The sequence below is a fragment of the Anabrus simplex genome, chromosome 1, assembly GCF_040414725.1.
Source record: "Anabrus simplex isolate iqAnaSimp1 chromosome 1, ASM4041472v1, whole genome shotgun sequence".
NCBI lineage: Eukaryota > Metazoa > Arthropoda > Insecta > Orthoptera > Tettigoniidae > Anabrus > Anabrus simplex.
In genome coordinates this window covers 675,320,140-675,336,025 of record NC_090265.1, presented here as the reverse complement: position 1 = coordinate 675,336,025, position 15,886 = coordinate 675,320,140, and the positions used below count along the sequence as shown (strand labels likewise).

The following is a 15,886-nucleotide window of genomic DNA, read 5'->3' as shown; positions in this document are numbered from 1 at the left end:
GGTGGCGGCTAATCACGCTAACCACTACACCACAGAGGCGGCCTTACTTACATATTACGCCGTTTCTTTCTCAGGCGATAATATTACTCTAGGATAACAACCATATAATCCATATACTCCTATGTTGTGTAAGGGATTCAATGTATTCCGTTAATAATGTTAAGGCGTTATCATTATAAATATTATTTTCATGGTACGAAATGAAACAAGCTATTTCTGGAATTGCCGGGTGAGGATATAGTTTGTTCAGTTGTGTTCCTGTACACACACTGGTTTCATTTCAGAGCAAAGAAGATAGCCACTCATCTGATTTAGTACAAGGTAATCACTCATAGATGGCAGGCCATACTCCTGCTCGAGTACTGCTCGACCTAGATCGAGCAGTGACGTCATCAGCTCGGGCCGCTCGAGCTGCGCTCATGCCCATCCCTATTGTGAGGTCTTGTATCTAGGAGGTGTTGGGTAAGGAGTTAGCTAGAGCGACGCATCAAGTCGGCCGTAGCTGGGCTAATAGCTTTAGGCGCTAATGCTGTAGCAAGAATATTTAGGGCTGTAGAAGAGGCGAAGCAGCAGTTGAAAGAGTGAACGAACGGTACAGATAATTGAATTGCGAGGTAAAGGAGGACAGTAGTATAATGCAGGGATTCGGCGGCCTCCTCCTCCCGCGGGAAATTTGAATTCTGGCGGGAAATTTGAATTCTGGCGGGAAAATTGAATTTTGGCGGGAAATTTGAATTTTGGCGCGAGATTTGAATTTGTAAACAAAGCCACGTGCGTTTTGACAGCTGTCATCGACAACAACGCATCGCTAACCTCACTGCTGCCAATTTGACGGGCCTAAACCTCAGTGGTACCAACTTAACCTAACTAGCGCGAGGTAAACAAAGCCACGTGTTTTTTGACAGCCACGTGCTTTTTGACAGACAACAACGAATCGCTAACCTCAGTACTGCCATCTTGACGGGCCTAAACCTCAGTAGTACCAACTTAACCTAACTAGCGCATGGTAAACAAAGCCACGTGCTTTTGACAACCACGTGCTTTTTTGACAGCTGTCATCCGCCACCTTTAAACCACAGAGCACTGTGCTGCCCTCTTTATCGTAGTAGATGTAAAATTCGTCACCTGTCATCGGCAGTGCTGCCATCTTGGCGGGCCTAAACCTTAGTGCTACCAACTTAACCTCACTAGCGTGAGATAAACAAATCCACGTGCAGCTGTCATCCGCTATTTTTAATCCAGAGAGCATCGTGCTGCCCTTTTTAGCTACTTACCTTTGAAATGTGGTACGTCACAGCAGTCATCCGCCATCTTGCATCCGAAACCTCAGTGCTGCACTCTTTAGCTAGATACCTTTAAATGTAGTAGCGGCAAATTCTTTATGCTCTTGTTTGGAAACAAAGCCACGTGCTTTTGTTGACAGCTGTCATCCGCCATCTTTAATCCATAGAGCACCGTGCTGCCCTCTTTAGCTACTTCACTTTGAAATGTGGTACGTCACAGCTGTCATCCGCCATCTTGCATCGCAAACCTCAGTGCTGCACTCTTTAGTTTGAAATGTAGTGGCGGCAAATTCCACGTGCTCTTGTTTGGAAACAAAGCCACGTGCAGCTGTCATCCGCCATCTTTAATCCAGAGAGCACCGTGCTGCCCTCTTTAGCTACTTACCTTTGAAATGTGGTACGTCACAGCTGTCATCCGCCATCTTGCATCGCAAACCTCAGTGCTGCACTCTTTAGTTGAAATGTAGTGACGGCAAATTCCACGTGCTCTTGTTTGGAAACAAACCTATGCCCTTTTTGTCAGCTATCATCCACCATCTTTAATCTAGGGAGCACCGTGCTACCCTCTGTGTGGTGCTGGTAAATTCTACACGCTCTTGTTTGGAAACAAACCCATGTGCTTTTCTGACAGCTGTCAACCGCCAGAGAGCACCGTGCTGCCCTCTTTATGCCGGTGGCAAATTCTACGTGCTTTTTGACAGCTGTCATCCGCAAGAGAGCACCGTGCTGCCATCTTTAGCTAGATACCTTTGAAATGTGGTGGCGGCAAATTCCACGTGCTCTTGTTTAGTAAACAAAGCCACGTGCTTTTTTGATAGCTATCATCCGCCATCTTTAATCAAGAGCACTATGCTGCTATCATGCGGGTAATTTCGTCAGCTGTCATCCACCATCTTTAATCTACAGAGCGTCGTGCTGCTCTCTGTAGTAGCGGGCAATTTGAAAAGTTCTGTTACTTGTCATCCGTCATCTTTAATCAACAAAGCTTCGTACTGCTATATTTAGCTACATACATTTAACATGTGGTGGCGGATAATTTGAAAATAAAAAACCTTCCGTTAGCTATCATCCGCCATCTTTATTCAACAGAGCATCGTGCTGCTATCTCTAGCTACATACATTTAACATGTGGTGACGGCACTTTGAAATTCTATCTAGATGCCATCTTTAATCAACAGAGCACCGTGCTGCTATCCCTTTGAATTGTGGTGACGGATAATTTGAAATTCCGTTAGCTATCATCATTAAACATTAGTGCATTCGCTAACGTAACCTCTCATCTACTATCTTGAAGGAGATTATACGACACCTCCTCTACCTCCTGCTCTTCCTCCTCCTCCTCCTCCTCCTCCTCCTCCCCTACCACCTGCACCTCCTCCTCCTCCTCTGTCAAGGCATAACTTTATCGAACACGCATCGCGAAGGCAAGAGTGTGCAGCGATATGCATGTTTAGACTTACGGATTACGAAAGAAACATAACAAGACTTGAATCGAACACTGCACTCGATGTCGTTAACTTCAACATGTGATTAAAACATTGTCTGGTGTGTTCAGAACACTACATAAGTAGAATCGAACCCTGTACAACATGTTAGGGGATACCTTTGTTCTAAGAAGATCAGATTGAAACATAACAAGACTAGAATCGAACACTGCACTCGATGTCGTTAACCTTAACATGTGATCAGAACATTGATTGATGTGTTCAGATCACTAAACAAATAGAACCGAACACTGTACAACATGTTAGGGGATACCTTTGTTCTAAGAAAATTAGATTGCAACATAACAAGACTAGAACCGAACACTGTACAACATGTTAGGGGAAAACTTTGTTCTAAGAAGATCAGATTCAAACATAACAAGACTAGAATTGAACACTGCACTCGATGTCGTTAACCTTAACATGTGATCAGAACATTGATTGATGTGTTCAGATCACTAAACAAGTAGAACCGAACACTGTACAACATGTTAGGGGATACCTTTGTTCTAAGAAAATTAGATTAAAACATAACAAGACTAGAATCGAACACTGCATTCGATGTCGTTAACCTTAACATGTGATCCGATACAACATGTTAGGGGATACCTTTGTTCTAAGAAAATTAGATTGAAACATAGCAAGACTAGAATCGAACACTGTAAGAACATTGTTTGATGTGTTCAGAGCAAAAGTACAACTTCAATGATTTACCTAGTGTAAAAATCAAAAACACACACTGTGCGCATATCGCATAGCTATCTCGCCTATCACTTGCCTAGTATGAAAATCAAAAACACACTGTGCACATATCGCATAGCTAACTCGACAACACTTCAAATGATTTGCTTAGTACGAAAATAAAAAAATCTATACCGCGTAGCTAACTCGTTCATCACACTGCTAAGACGCTTAGTAATTGCAAATACACCGATATATGTCATACGAAAATCAAGAAAGCACACTGCATAGCCAACACGCTCGGGTCACTCGCTTAGTAATTGCAACACGACTAGAACACTGATACACGTTACTCTTTTTTTCTCGAAACACATACACACACGGATAAGACTGTTGCGAGATATTACATACTTACATGTTTTTTTAAAAAAAAATAGGGGGATGAAAGATCATAAATTATATGTACACATGTTGTCTCCTCCAAGTTGTAAGACGAAATAGACGCAGTACTGCGAGTTTCCGCTCTAGCTGGCGAACGGAAGTAGCATGATATCTCAGCAAAAAAAATATGCGTGAGCTTGCATATACGCAAGTCAGACACAATGATGGATACCGCGATTCAAATCCTGTCAACTGATGCCGTCAGGAATGGGCATCCGGCGAGCATCTAGCTGTAAATCCCCGATTCTCATGTTAGAAAGGGCAACTTGTTGTAAAACATTCTTAATCCCAGTTCTTTGACGTCAGGAAGGGCAACCGGTCGAAAACAATAGTGTATGATGTAAGAGGCTAGATACTGCCAGTTTTGCGTCAGGAACGGCAACTAGTCTTACAACAAATTCTTGCGATTTAAAATCTTAGTTTTGCGTCAGGAAGGGCATCCGGCTGTAAAACAATAATTCATGATATAGCGATTTAAAATCTAAGAAGAGCATCTAGCTGTAAATACCCGATTCTCGTGTTAGAAGTTGTAAAACAGATTCTTAATCCGAGTTCTTTGACGTCAGGAAGGGCAACCGGTCGAAAACAATAGTGTATGATGTAAGAGGCTAGATACTGCTAGTTTTGCGTCAGGAAGGGCAACTAGTCTTAAAACAAATTCTTGCGATTTAAAATCTTAGTTTTGCGTCAGGAAGGGCATCCGGTTGTAAAACAATAGTTCATGATACAGCGATTTAAAATCTAAGAAGAGCATCTAGCTGTAAATCCCCGATTCTCGTGTTAGAAGTTGTAAAACAGATTCTTTATCCGAGTTCCTAGACGTCGGGAAGGGCAACCGGTCGAAAACAATAGTGTATGATGTAAGAGGCTAGATACTGCCAGTTTTGCGTCAGGAAGGGCAACTAGTCTTAAAACAAATTCTTGCAATTTAAAATCTTAGTTTTGCGTCAGGAAGGGCATCCGGCTGTAAAACAATAGTTCATGATACAGTGATTTAAAATCTAAGAAGAGCATCTAGCTGTAAATTGCCGATTCTCGTGTTAGAAGTTGTAAAACAGATTCTTAATCCGAGTTCTTTGACGTCAGGAAGGGCAACCGGTCGAAAACAGTAGTGTATGATGTAAGAGGCTAGATACTGCCAGTTTTGCGTCAGGAAGGGTAACTAGTCTTAAAACAAATTCTTGAGATTTAAAATCTTAGTTTTCGTCAGGAAGGGCATCCGGCTGCAAAACAATAGTTCGTGATACAGCGATTTAAAATCTAAGAAGAGCATCTAGCTGTAAATCCCCGATTCTCGTGTTAGAAGTTGTAAAACAGATTCTTAATCCGAGTTCTTTGACGTCAGGAAGGGCAACCGGTCGAAAACAATAGTGTATGATGTAAGAGGCTAGATACTGCCAGTTTTGCGTCAGGAACGGCAACTAGTCTTAAAACAAATTCTTGCGATTTAAAATCTTAGTTTTGCGACAGGAAGGGCATCCGGCTGTAAAACAATAGTTCGTGATACAGTGATTTAAAATCTAAGAAGAGCATCTAGCTGTAAATCCCCGATTCTCGTGTTAGAAGTTGTAAAACAGATTCTTAATCCGAGTTCTTTGACGTTAGGAAGGGCAACCGGTCGAAAACAATAGTGTATGATATAAGAGGCTAGATACTGCCAGTTTTGCGTCAGGAAGGGCAACTAGTCTTAAAACAAATTCTTGAGATTTAAAATCTTAGTTTTGCGTCAGGAAGGGCATCCGGCTGTAAAACAATAGTTCATGATACAGTGATTTAAAATCTAAGAAGAGCATCTAGCTGTAAATCCCCGATTCTCGTGTTAGAAGTTGTAAAACAGATTCTTAATCCGAGTTCTTTGACGTCAGGAAGGGCAACCGGTCGAAAGCAATAGGGTATGATGTAAGAGGCTAGATACTGCTAGTTTTGCGTCAGGAAGGGCAACTAGTCTTAAAACAAATTCTTGCGATTTAAAATCTTAGTTTTGCGTTAGGAAGGGTATCCGGCTGTAAAACAATAGTTCGTGATACAGCGATTTAAAATCTAAGAAGAGCACCTAGCTGTAAATCCCCGATTCTCGTGTTAGAAGTTGTAAAACAGATTCTTAATCCGAGTTCTTTGACGTCAGGAAGGGCAACCGGTCGAAAACAATAGTGTATGATGTAAGAGGCTAGATACTGCTAGTTTTGCGTCAGGAAGGGCAACTAGTCTTAAAACAAAACATATTCTTAATCCTAGTTCTTTGACGTCAGGAAGGGCAACCGGTCGAAAACAATAGTGTATGATGTAAGAGGCTAGATACTGCCAGTTTTGCGTCAGGAAGGGCAACTAGTCTTAAAACAAATTCTTGCGATTTAAAATCTTAGTTTTGCGTCAGGAAGGACATCCGGCTGTAAAACAATAGTTCGTGATACAGCGATTTAAAATCTAAGAAGTGCATCTAGCTGTAAATCCCCGATTCTCGTGTTAGAAAGTGCAAGTAGTTGTAAAACAGATTCTTAATCCGAGTTCTTTGATGTCAGGGAGGGCAACCGGTCGAAAACAATAGTGTATGATGTAAGAGCTTAGATACTACCAGTTTTGCGTCAGGAAGGGCAACTAGTCTTAAAACAAAACAGATTCTTAATCCTAGTTCTTTGACGTCAGGAAGGGCAACCGGTCGAAAACAATAGTATATGATGTAAGAGGCTAGATACTGCTAGTTTTGTGTCAGGAAGGGTAACTAGTCTTAAAACAAATTCTTGAGATTTAAAATCTTAGTTTTGCGTCAGGAAGGACATTCGGCTGTAAAACAATAGTTCGTGATACAGCGATTTAAAATCTAAGAAGAGCATCTAGCTGTAAAACCCCGATTCTCGTGTTAGAAGTTGTAAAACAGATTCTTAATCCGAGTTCTTTGACGTGAGGAAGGGCAACCGGTCGAAAATAATAATGTGTGATGTAAGAGGCTAGATACTGCCAGTTTTGCGTCAGGAACGGCAACTAGTCTTAAAACAAATTCTTGCGATTTAAAATCTTAGTTTTGCGTCAGGAAGGGCATACGGCTGTAAAACAATAGTTCATGATACAGCGATTTAAAATCTAAGAAGAGCATCTAGCTGTAAATCCCCGATTCTCGTGTTAGAAGTTGTAAAACAGATTCTTTATTTGAGTTCTTTGACGTCAGGAAGGGCAACCGGTCGAAAACAATAGTGTATGATGTAAGAGGCTAGATACTGCCAGTTTTGCGTCAGGAAGGCAACTAGTCTTAAAACAAATTCTTGCGATTTAAAATCTGTAAAACATATTTTTATACCCAAGAGAATCGAACCCGAGACTGCCGGGTGAGAGGCATGCACACTAAACCAAACTGTAGGCTATAGGTTACATTTTTTTTGGTTCCACAGTCTTTGAAGTTGTATCGGCGCAGTCATTCAGAGCGAGGCGCGGAATGCATGTGTTGGCTGAAATTGTACACGTTTCTTCCGGCTGTAGTAACCTTGAACGAAGACACTGCGTGGTGATAAGCTACTTGTAACTCACCGTGTAAGCTCCTAACATAAAATATCATGATTGTACGGAGAGGTTAAAACACAGTGCCAGCATATAGCCCACTCCTATCGAAAGAGCCTGCACGGCGCCGGCATGTAGGCTACTCCTGTTGAAGGAGCCTGTACAAGGTTTAACACCTGCCATCAACAGCCCTTACTTAACGCTGGCTTTTTGCACGCCCTCGAAACTACCTAAGAATGTATTATACAATAGTAGGGAGAGGGTAAAACCCGGTGCCGGCACATAGCCTACTCCTACCGAAGAAGCCTGCACACAGCTTAACGCCTCCATCCGACAAATGAATCACCCTCAACACTCTTGCACTTACAATCATTTTCGTAGGAGTCTGCATAAGGTTTAACGTCCCCATCAACAGCCCTTACTTAATGCTAGCTTTTTTGCACACCCCGCCTCTTAGATCATACACCATAGTTTTACGACCGGTTACCCTTCCTGACTAGGATTTTAAATCGCAGTATACGCGATAAATTTGTTATAACGGGTTTTATAACTAGATATCCCGGTACCGGATCATAGCCTACTCCTACCGAAGAAGCCCGCACAAGGCTTATTGCCTCCAAACGACAGATGAATCACCATCAACGTCTTATACTCACAATCATTTTCGAAGGAGTCTGCACAAGGTTTAACGCCCCCTATCAACAGCCCTTACTTAATGCCGGCTTTTTTGCACACCCCGCCTCTTAGATCATACACCATAGTTTTACGACCAGTTACCCTTCCTGACTAGGATTTTAAATCGCAGTATACGCGATAAATTTGTTGTAGCGGTTTTTATAACTAGATATCCCAGTGCCGGCACATAGCCTACTCCTACCGAAGAAGCCTGCACACAGCTTAACGCCTCCATCCGACAAATGAATCACCCTCAACACTCTTCAATCATTCTCGCTACTTCGGGAGATAGCAGGTTCGAACTCCTACTGTCGGAAGCCGTAAAAAAATAGCTAATGCAAGGCAAGGGATCTGCGCGATCGTCATAACATGATCTAGCCGGATGCCCTTCCTGACGGCATAAGTTGCTAGGATTTGAATCGCGGTATCCATCATTGTGTCTGACTTGCGTGTATGCAAGCTCACGCATATTTTTTGCTGAGATATCATGCTACTTCCGTTCGCCAGCTAGAGCGGAAACTCGCAGTCCTGCGTCTATTTCGTCTTACAACTTGGAGGAGACAACATGTGTACATATAATTTATGATCTTTCATCCCCCTATTTTTTTTAAAAAACATGTAAGTATGTAGTATCTCGCAACATTCTTATCCGTGTGTGTATGTGTTTCGAGAAAAAAAGAGTAACGTGTATCAGTGTTCTAGTCGTGTTGCAATTACTAAGCGAGTGACCCGAGCGAGTTGGCTACGCAGTGTGCTTTCTTGATTTTCGTATGACATATATCAGTGTATTTGCAATTACTAAGCGTCTTAGCAGTGTGATGAACGAGTTAGCTACGCGGTATAGATTTTTTATTTTCGTACTAAGCAAATCATTTGAAGTGTTGTCGAGTTAGCTATGCGATATGTGCACAGTGTGTTTTTGATTTTCATACTAGGCAAGTGATAGGCGAGATAGCTATGCGATATGCGCACAGTGTGTGTTTTTGATTTTTACACTAGGTAAATCATTGAAGTTGTACTCTTGCTCTGAACACATCAAACAATGTTCTTACAGTGTTCGATTCTAGTCTTGCTATGTTTCAATCTAATTTTCTTAGAACAAAGGTATCCCCTAACATGTTGTATCGGATCACATGTTAAGGTTAACGACATCGAGTGCAGTGTTCGATTCTAGTCTTGTTATGTTTTAATCTAATTTTCTTAGAACAAAGGTATCCCCTAACATGTTGTACAGTGTACGGTTCTACTTGTTTAGTGATCTGAACACATCAATCAATGTTCTGATCACATGTTAAGGTTAACGACATCGAGTGCAGTGTTCAATTCTAGTCTTGTTATGTTTGAATCTGATCTTCTTAGAACAAAGTTTTCCCCTAACATGTTGTACAGTGTTCGGTTCTAGTCTTGTTATGTTTCAATCTAATTTTCTTAGAACAAAGGTATCCCCTGACATGTTGTACAGTGTTCGGTTCTACTTGTTTAGTGATCTGAACACATCGATCAATGTTCTGATCACATGTTAAGGTTAACGACATCGAGTGTAGTGTTCGATTCTAGTCTTGTTATGTTGCAATCTAATTTTCTTAGAACAAAGGTATCCCCTAACATGTTGTACAGTGTTCGGTTCTACTTGTTTAGTGATCTGAACACATCAATCAATGTTCTGATCACATGTTAAGGTTAACGACATCGAGTGCAGTGTTCGATTCTAGTCTTGTTATGTTTCAATCTGATCTTCTTAGAACAAAGGTATCCCCTAACATGTTGTACAGCGTTCGATTCTACTTATGTAGTGTTCTGAACACACCAGACAATGTTTTAATCACATGTTGAAGTTAACGACATCGAGTGCAGTGTTCGATTCAAGTCTTGTTATGTTTCTTTCGTAATCCGCAAGTCTAAACATGCATATCGCTGCACACTCTTGCCTTCGCGATGCGTGTTCGATAAAGTTATGCCTTGACAGAGGAGGAGGAGGAGGTGCAGGTGGTAGGGGAGGAGGAGGAGGAGGAGGGGGAGGAGGAAGAGCAGGAGGTAGAGGAGGTGTCGTATAATCTCCTTCAAGATAGTAGATGAGAGGTTAGGTTAGCGAATGCACTAATGTTTAATGATGATAGCTAACGGAATTTCAAATTATCCGTCACCACAATTCAAAGGGATAGCAGCACGGTGCTCTGTTGATTAAAGATGGCATCTAGATAGAATTTCAAATTGCCGTCACCACATGTTAAATGTATGTAGCTAGAGATAGCAGCACGATGCTCTGTTGAATAAAGATGGCGGATGATAGCTAACGGAAGGTTTTTTATTTTCAAATTATCCGCCACCACATGTTAAATGTATGTAGCTAAATATAGCAGTACGAAGCTTTGTTGATTAAAGATGACGGATGACAAGTAACAGAACTTGTCAAATTGCCCGCTACTACAGAGAGCAGCACGACGCTCTGTAGATTAAAGATGGTGGATGACAGCTGACGAAATTACCCGCATGATAGCAGCATAGTGCTCTATTGATTAAAGATGGCGGATGATAGCTATCAAAAAAGCACGTGGCTTTGTTTACTAAACAAGAGCACGTGGAATTTGCCGCCACCACATTTCAAAGGTATCTAGCTAAAGATGGCAGCACGGTGCTCTCTTGCGGATGACAGCTGTCAAAAAGCACGTAGAATTTGCCACCGGCATAAAGAGGGCAGCACGGTGCTCTCTGGCGGTTGACAGCTGTCAGAAAAGCACATGGGTTTGTTTCCAAACAAGAGCGTGTAGAATTTACCAGCACCACACAGAGGGTAGCACGGTGCTCTCTAGATTAAAGATGGTGGATGATAGCTGACAAAAAAGGGCATAGGTTTGTTTCCAAACAAGAGCACGTGGAATTTGCCGTCACTACATTTCAACTAAAGAGTGCAGCACTGAGGTTTGCGATGCAAGATGGCGGATGACAGCTGTGACGTACCACATTTCAAAGGTAAGTAGCTAAAGAGGGCAGCACGGTGCTCTCTGGATTAAAGATGGCGGATGACAGCTGCACGTGGCTTTGTTTCCAAACAAGAGCACGTGGAATTTGCCGCCACTACATTTCAAACTAAAGAGTGCAGCACTGAGGTTTGCGATGCAAGATGGCGGATGACAGCTGTGACGTACCACATTTCAAAGTGAAGTAGCTAAAGAGGGCAGCACGGTGCTCTATGGATTAAAGATGGCGGATGACAGCTGTCAACAAAAGCACGTGGCTTTGTTTCCAAACAAGAGCATAAAGAATTTGCCGCTACTACATTTAAAGGTATCTAGCTAAAGAGTGCAGCACTGAGGTTTCGGATGCAAGATGGCGGATGACTGCTGTGACGTACCACATTTCAAAGGTAAGTAGCTAAAAAGGGCAGCACGATGCTCTCTGGATTAAAAATAGCGGATGACAGCTGCACGTGGATTTGTTTATCTCACGCTAGTGAGGTTAAGTTGGTAGCACTAAGGTTTAGGCCCGCCAAGATGGCAGCACTGCCGATGACAGGTGACGAATTTTACATCTACTACGATAAAGAGGGCAGCACAGTGCTCTGTGGTTTAAAGGTGGCGGATGACAGCTGTCAAAAAAGCACGTGGTTGTCAAAAGCACGTGGCTTTGTTTACCACGCGCTAGTTAGGTTAAGTTGGTACTACTGAGGTTTAGGCCCGTCAAGATGGCAGTACTGAGGTTAGCGATTCGTTGTTGTCTGTCAAAAAGCACGTGGCTGTCAAAAAACACGTGGCTTTGTTTACCTCGCGCTAGTTAGGTTAAGTTGGTACCACTGAGGTTTAGGCCCGTCAAATTGGCAGCAGTGAGGTTAGCGATGCGTTGTTGTCGATGACAGCTGTCAAAACGCACGTGGCTTTGTTTACAAATTCAAATCTCGCGCCAAAATTCAAATTTCCCGCCAAAATTCAATTTTCCCGCCAGAATTCAAATTTCCCGCCAGAATTCAAATTTCCCGCGGGAGGAGGAGGAGGCCGCCGAATCCCTGCATTATACTACTGAGGACACTTGAAGCTAACGCTATCTAAAAAGGGCTTGATATCTACATATCGCGAAAATCCTCATGATTATCGCTGTGTGATGTGCGAGATCAACTACAAGCATACTCACGTGAACGTGAGAGTGCTATGATCAACTTAGACGACAGTTGTGGATCTGGAACTCATTACGTTGCCTAAGTAAAACGTAAATTAAAGTATAGTATTTAGATAATTATAGAGACTTAGCCCCTCCATTTGAGTTCATACGCTATTTCGGAAGATGTGCAGACATTGTTTACAATAAAATCCGTGTGGAAATATTGAATACACGCATGTATGGGTGATTATGCCTAATGTTCTTATATGAAACCCAGGGTGTAGACAAAGAGCTTCAGTGTAAACGCGATGACCAGTGATGCAAGAATGTTGACCGTACGCGGAGAAGGTCAATCGATCGATCAATCAATCAATCAATCAATCAATCAATCAATCAATCAATCAATCAATCAATCAATCAAGGATGGATGGATGGATGGATGGATGGATGGATGGATGGACGGACGGACGGACGGACGGACGGACGGACGGACGGACGGACGGATGGATGGATGGATGGATGGATGGGGACGGACGGACGGACGGACGGACGGACGGACGGACGGATGGATGGATGGATGGATTCGTGCAGGCTGTGTCTTATGGCTGGTAGCCTTCTGAAATTAGCAGCTGTTGATGAATATGCATGACCGAGAGACATATTTATGATCATTTGATTTTTAAAAACGGAAAAGTAGTGATTTTGTCAATTATATTGTGTTAGTGTGGTTCGTATTTTACTGCAGTAGTCATGATATTTTAATTTCAAATGAAGTCTTTCATTTAACTCATTAATCTTACAGAATATATATAGGCCTTTTTCCTTTCTTTCTGTCTTTCTTTATCCGTTTAACCTCCAGAATTGGTTTCTCCCTCAGACTCAGCGAGGGATCCCATCTATACTGCCTCAAGGGCAGTGTCCTGGAGCGTGGGACTTTGGGTCAGGGATACAACTGGTGAGAAGGACCTGTATCACGCCCAGGCGGCCTCTCTGCTATGCTGAACAGGAGTCTTGTGGGGAGATGGGAAGGTCGGAAGCGATAGAAAAGGAAGAGGGAAGGAAGAGACCGTGGTTTTAAGTTACTGTAGTTACCATCCTGGCATTTTCCTGGAGGAGAAGTGGGAAACCACGGAAAACCACTTCGAGGATAGTTGAGGAGGGAATCGAACGCCCTCTACTCAGTTGACCTTCAGAGGCTGAGTGGACCCTGTTCCAGCCCTCGTACCATTTCTTAAATTTCATGGCAGAGCTGGGAATCAAACCCGGGCCTCCGGAGGGGGGGAGGGGGCAGCTAATCACACTAACCACTATACCAAATAGACTGTAATATATAGACTTACTGTCTAAAATTCTAACAGTAACATCCTTGAATTGTCAGTAGTATTAACCCCATTTAGTAGTTATTTGCTGTTTATTGTTAATTTCCGTTCTAGTTGCTGTAAAATTGCGTACCGTACATAGTTTTAACATTTCTGTGGTTTGGTTTAAGAGAGGGGCCAAAAAGTCTGGCTTCATATAAGTAACTAAACTACTACACCCTTGCAAGTAATAATCACACCTGCTAGAAATTCTACCAACTGCGGCTCCCTAATGAAGGTTGCTTGTAGCACTGAGACAGTCCATATGATGAAGAGCAGAAGCCACAGATTACAGTTGCGGGATGCCATGGTCAAAGACTAGTTGGTCTATACCTGATCCCGTCATTTATATCGAATCTGATAAAGTGATGCTGTTGAACCTACTCGAGGACCACTATCTGAGAGATAAGATAATACCTGTATCCATCCGGCTGTACCACCATCAGTCGCACAACATTATTTCTAGAAAGTGGTATTGCAATCAATCTATCTATCTACTTATCTATCGTCCAAGTGTCACCGATGCTTATATAACTAGTGAAGGGAAATTGCGATCGAAAACTTGATACCGAAGTGTGCGAACTAACCTCATTATCAGCCTTGCTCGCACTTACAATATAAGCCACCCAATTTCTTCCGTTCAGTTACCATAATTAATTGGTGACAATAATGAAAATGTTCTCACAAATAAGTATTTGTCTTTCTTAATCTGTTTATCGTCCGAGGTTGGTTTTCCCGCGGACTCAGCGAGGGATCTCACCTCTACCGCCTCAAGGGCAGTGTCCTGGAGCGTGAGACTTTGGGTCGGAGGATACAACTGAGGAGGACCAGTACCTCGCACAGGCAGCCTCACCTGCTATGCTGAACAGCGGCCTTGTTGGGGGAGGGGTGATGGGATGATGGGAAGGGATAGACAAGGAAGAGGGGTGGTCTTAAGTTACAGTAGGTACCATCCAGGCATTTCCCCAGAGAAGAAGTGGGAAACAACGGAAAACCACTTCGAGGATAGCTGAGGAGGGAATCGAACCCTCCTCTACTCCGTTGACCTCTCGAGACTGAGTGGACCCCGTTCCAGGCCTCGTACCATGTTTCAAATTTCGTGACAGAGTCGGGCATCGAACGCGGGCCTCTGGAGGTGGCAGCTAATTACACTAACCACTACACCACAGAGGTGGGATAAGTATCATCTATATATATAAAAGCAAGGCGGGGTGGAGCGATGTATATATAAATATTTAAAAATGAAAAATGGCGTGAATTAATGAGGCACTTCCAGAAATCTCAGAAATTTGAAACTTGGTACGGGAGAAGCTGATGACCCCAGGATCCATAGAAAAATCGGAAATTCTCAAAATTCCATGGGGGGCTCGGGGGGCTCAAATTTTGGGCTCACCATAAGAACACAGTCGTATAATATATCCAAAACGATAACCTATAGGTTTTGCGGGCTTAAAAATTTTCGCGAATTTCCTAATTATTATCCCCCGTACCCCCAAATCAAGATGGCGACACAACCTGCCAGACGAGGTAGACAATTGAAATTTGGTGAAATTATAGCTTTTGGTCCCTAACCGACGGGAAAATTAAAAAAAGTTGAAATTTTTCACTTTTTACCCCCAAAGATATCGAAATATAGAGGCAATTTTAATGACTGTGCAGACATTCCTTTTGAGCTATTTTTTGGCTAAACGGTAAGTCGTATCACAAAACGGATGGCACAATGTCCCTTCAATTCGTAGTGATCTACAACTTTGGTCCGGTGACATTTTGTCGTATCTCTCTCCTTTATACGTTAAATTTGGCCGTATTTCTGGATTGTTTGTAAATTTGGTGATTTTTACAAGTATATTTCATTGTTTGACACACTTATAAGGATGATAGGATCTTCACGTTGGGTGCGCACATTGGCACGATTAAGGGCCATATGTGGGCCAAATTTCATGGTTCTAGCTTATACATAGGTAGGCAAAAAGTAATGTAAAATGTTGAAAATGTACCCAAATTTCACCCTATTCAAAATTTGAACTCAATTTATCCCCTTGATATGGGAGATACGAGGAAATGGTTCAGAAACAAACACGTAGAGCAATAAATGAGGCGTCTGATGGCGCAAACCGTTTCTTAATATCATGTACCGTTTAGGAGATATGAATCTCGAAGTGGAAGTCTGCACTTTTCAACGTGCTCATGCTTATCCGTCATCTATATATATAAAAGCAAGTCGGGCTGGAGCGATGTATATATAAATATTTAAAAATGAAAAAAGACGTGAATTAATGAGGCTCTTCTAGAAATCTAAGAAATTTGAAACTTGGTACGGGAGAAGCTGATGATCCCAGGATCCCTAGAAAAATCGGAAATTCTCAAAATTCCATGAAGGGGG

The 15,886-nt window shown here is 42.4% G+C and overlaps 1 protein-coding gene across 3 annotated transcripts in view; it reads right to left on the bottom strand.

Annotated features, from left to right (window-relative positions):
* LOC136872003 (cell death abnormality protein 1) overlaps positions 1–13,841 on the bottom strand; it is a 123,739-nt gene extending 109,898 nt beyond the window's left edge. For all 3 annotated transcript variants that reach the window (XM_068227276.1, XM_068227279.1, XM_068227281.1), the window contains exon 1: positions 13,704–13,841. In XM_068227276.1, coding sequence (XP_068083377.1) covers positions 13,704–13,812 — 109 coding nt within the window. In that variant the 5' untranslated portion in view covers positions 13,813–13,841. The remainder of the gene's footprint in view (positions 1–13,703) is intronic.
* Between the last annotated feature and the right edge of the window lie 2,045 nt (positions 13,842–15,886).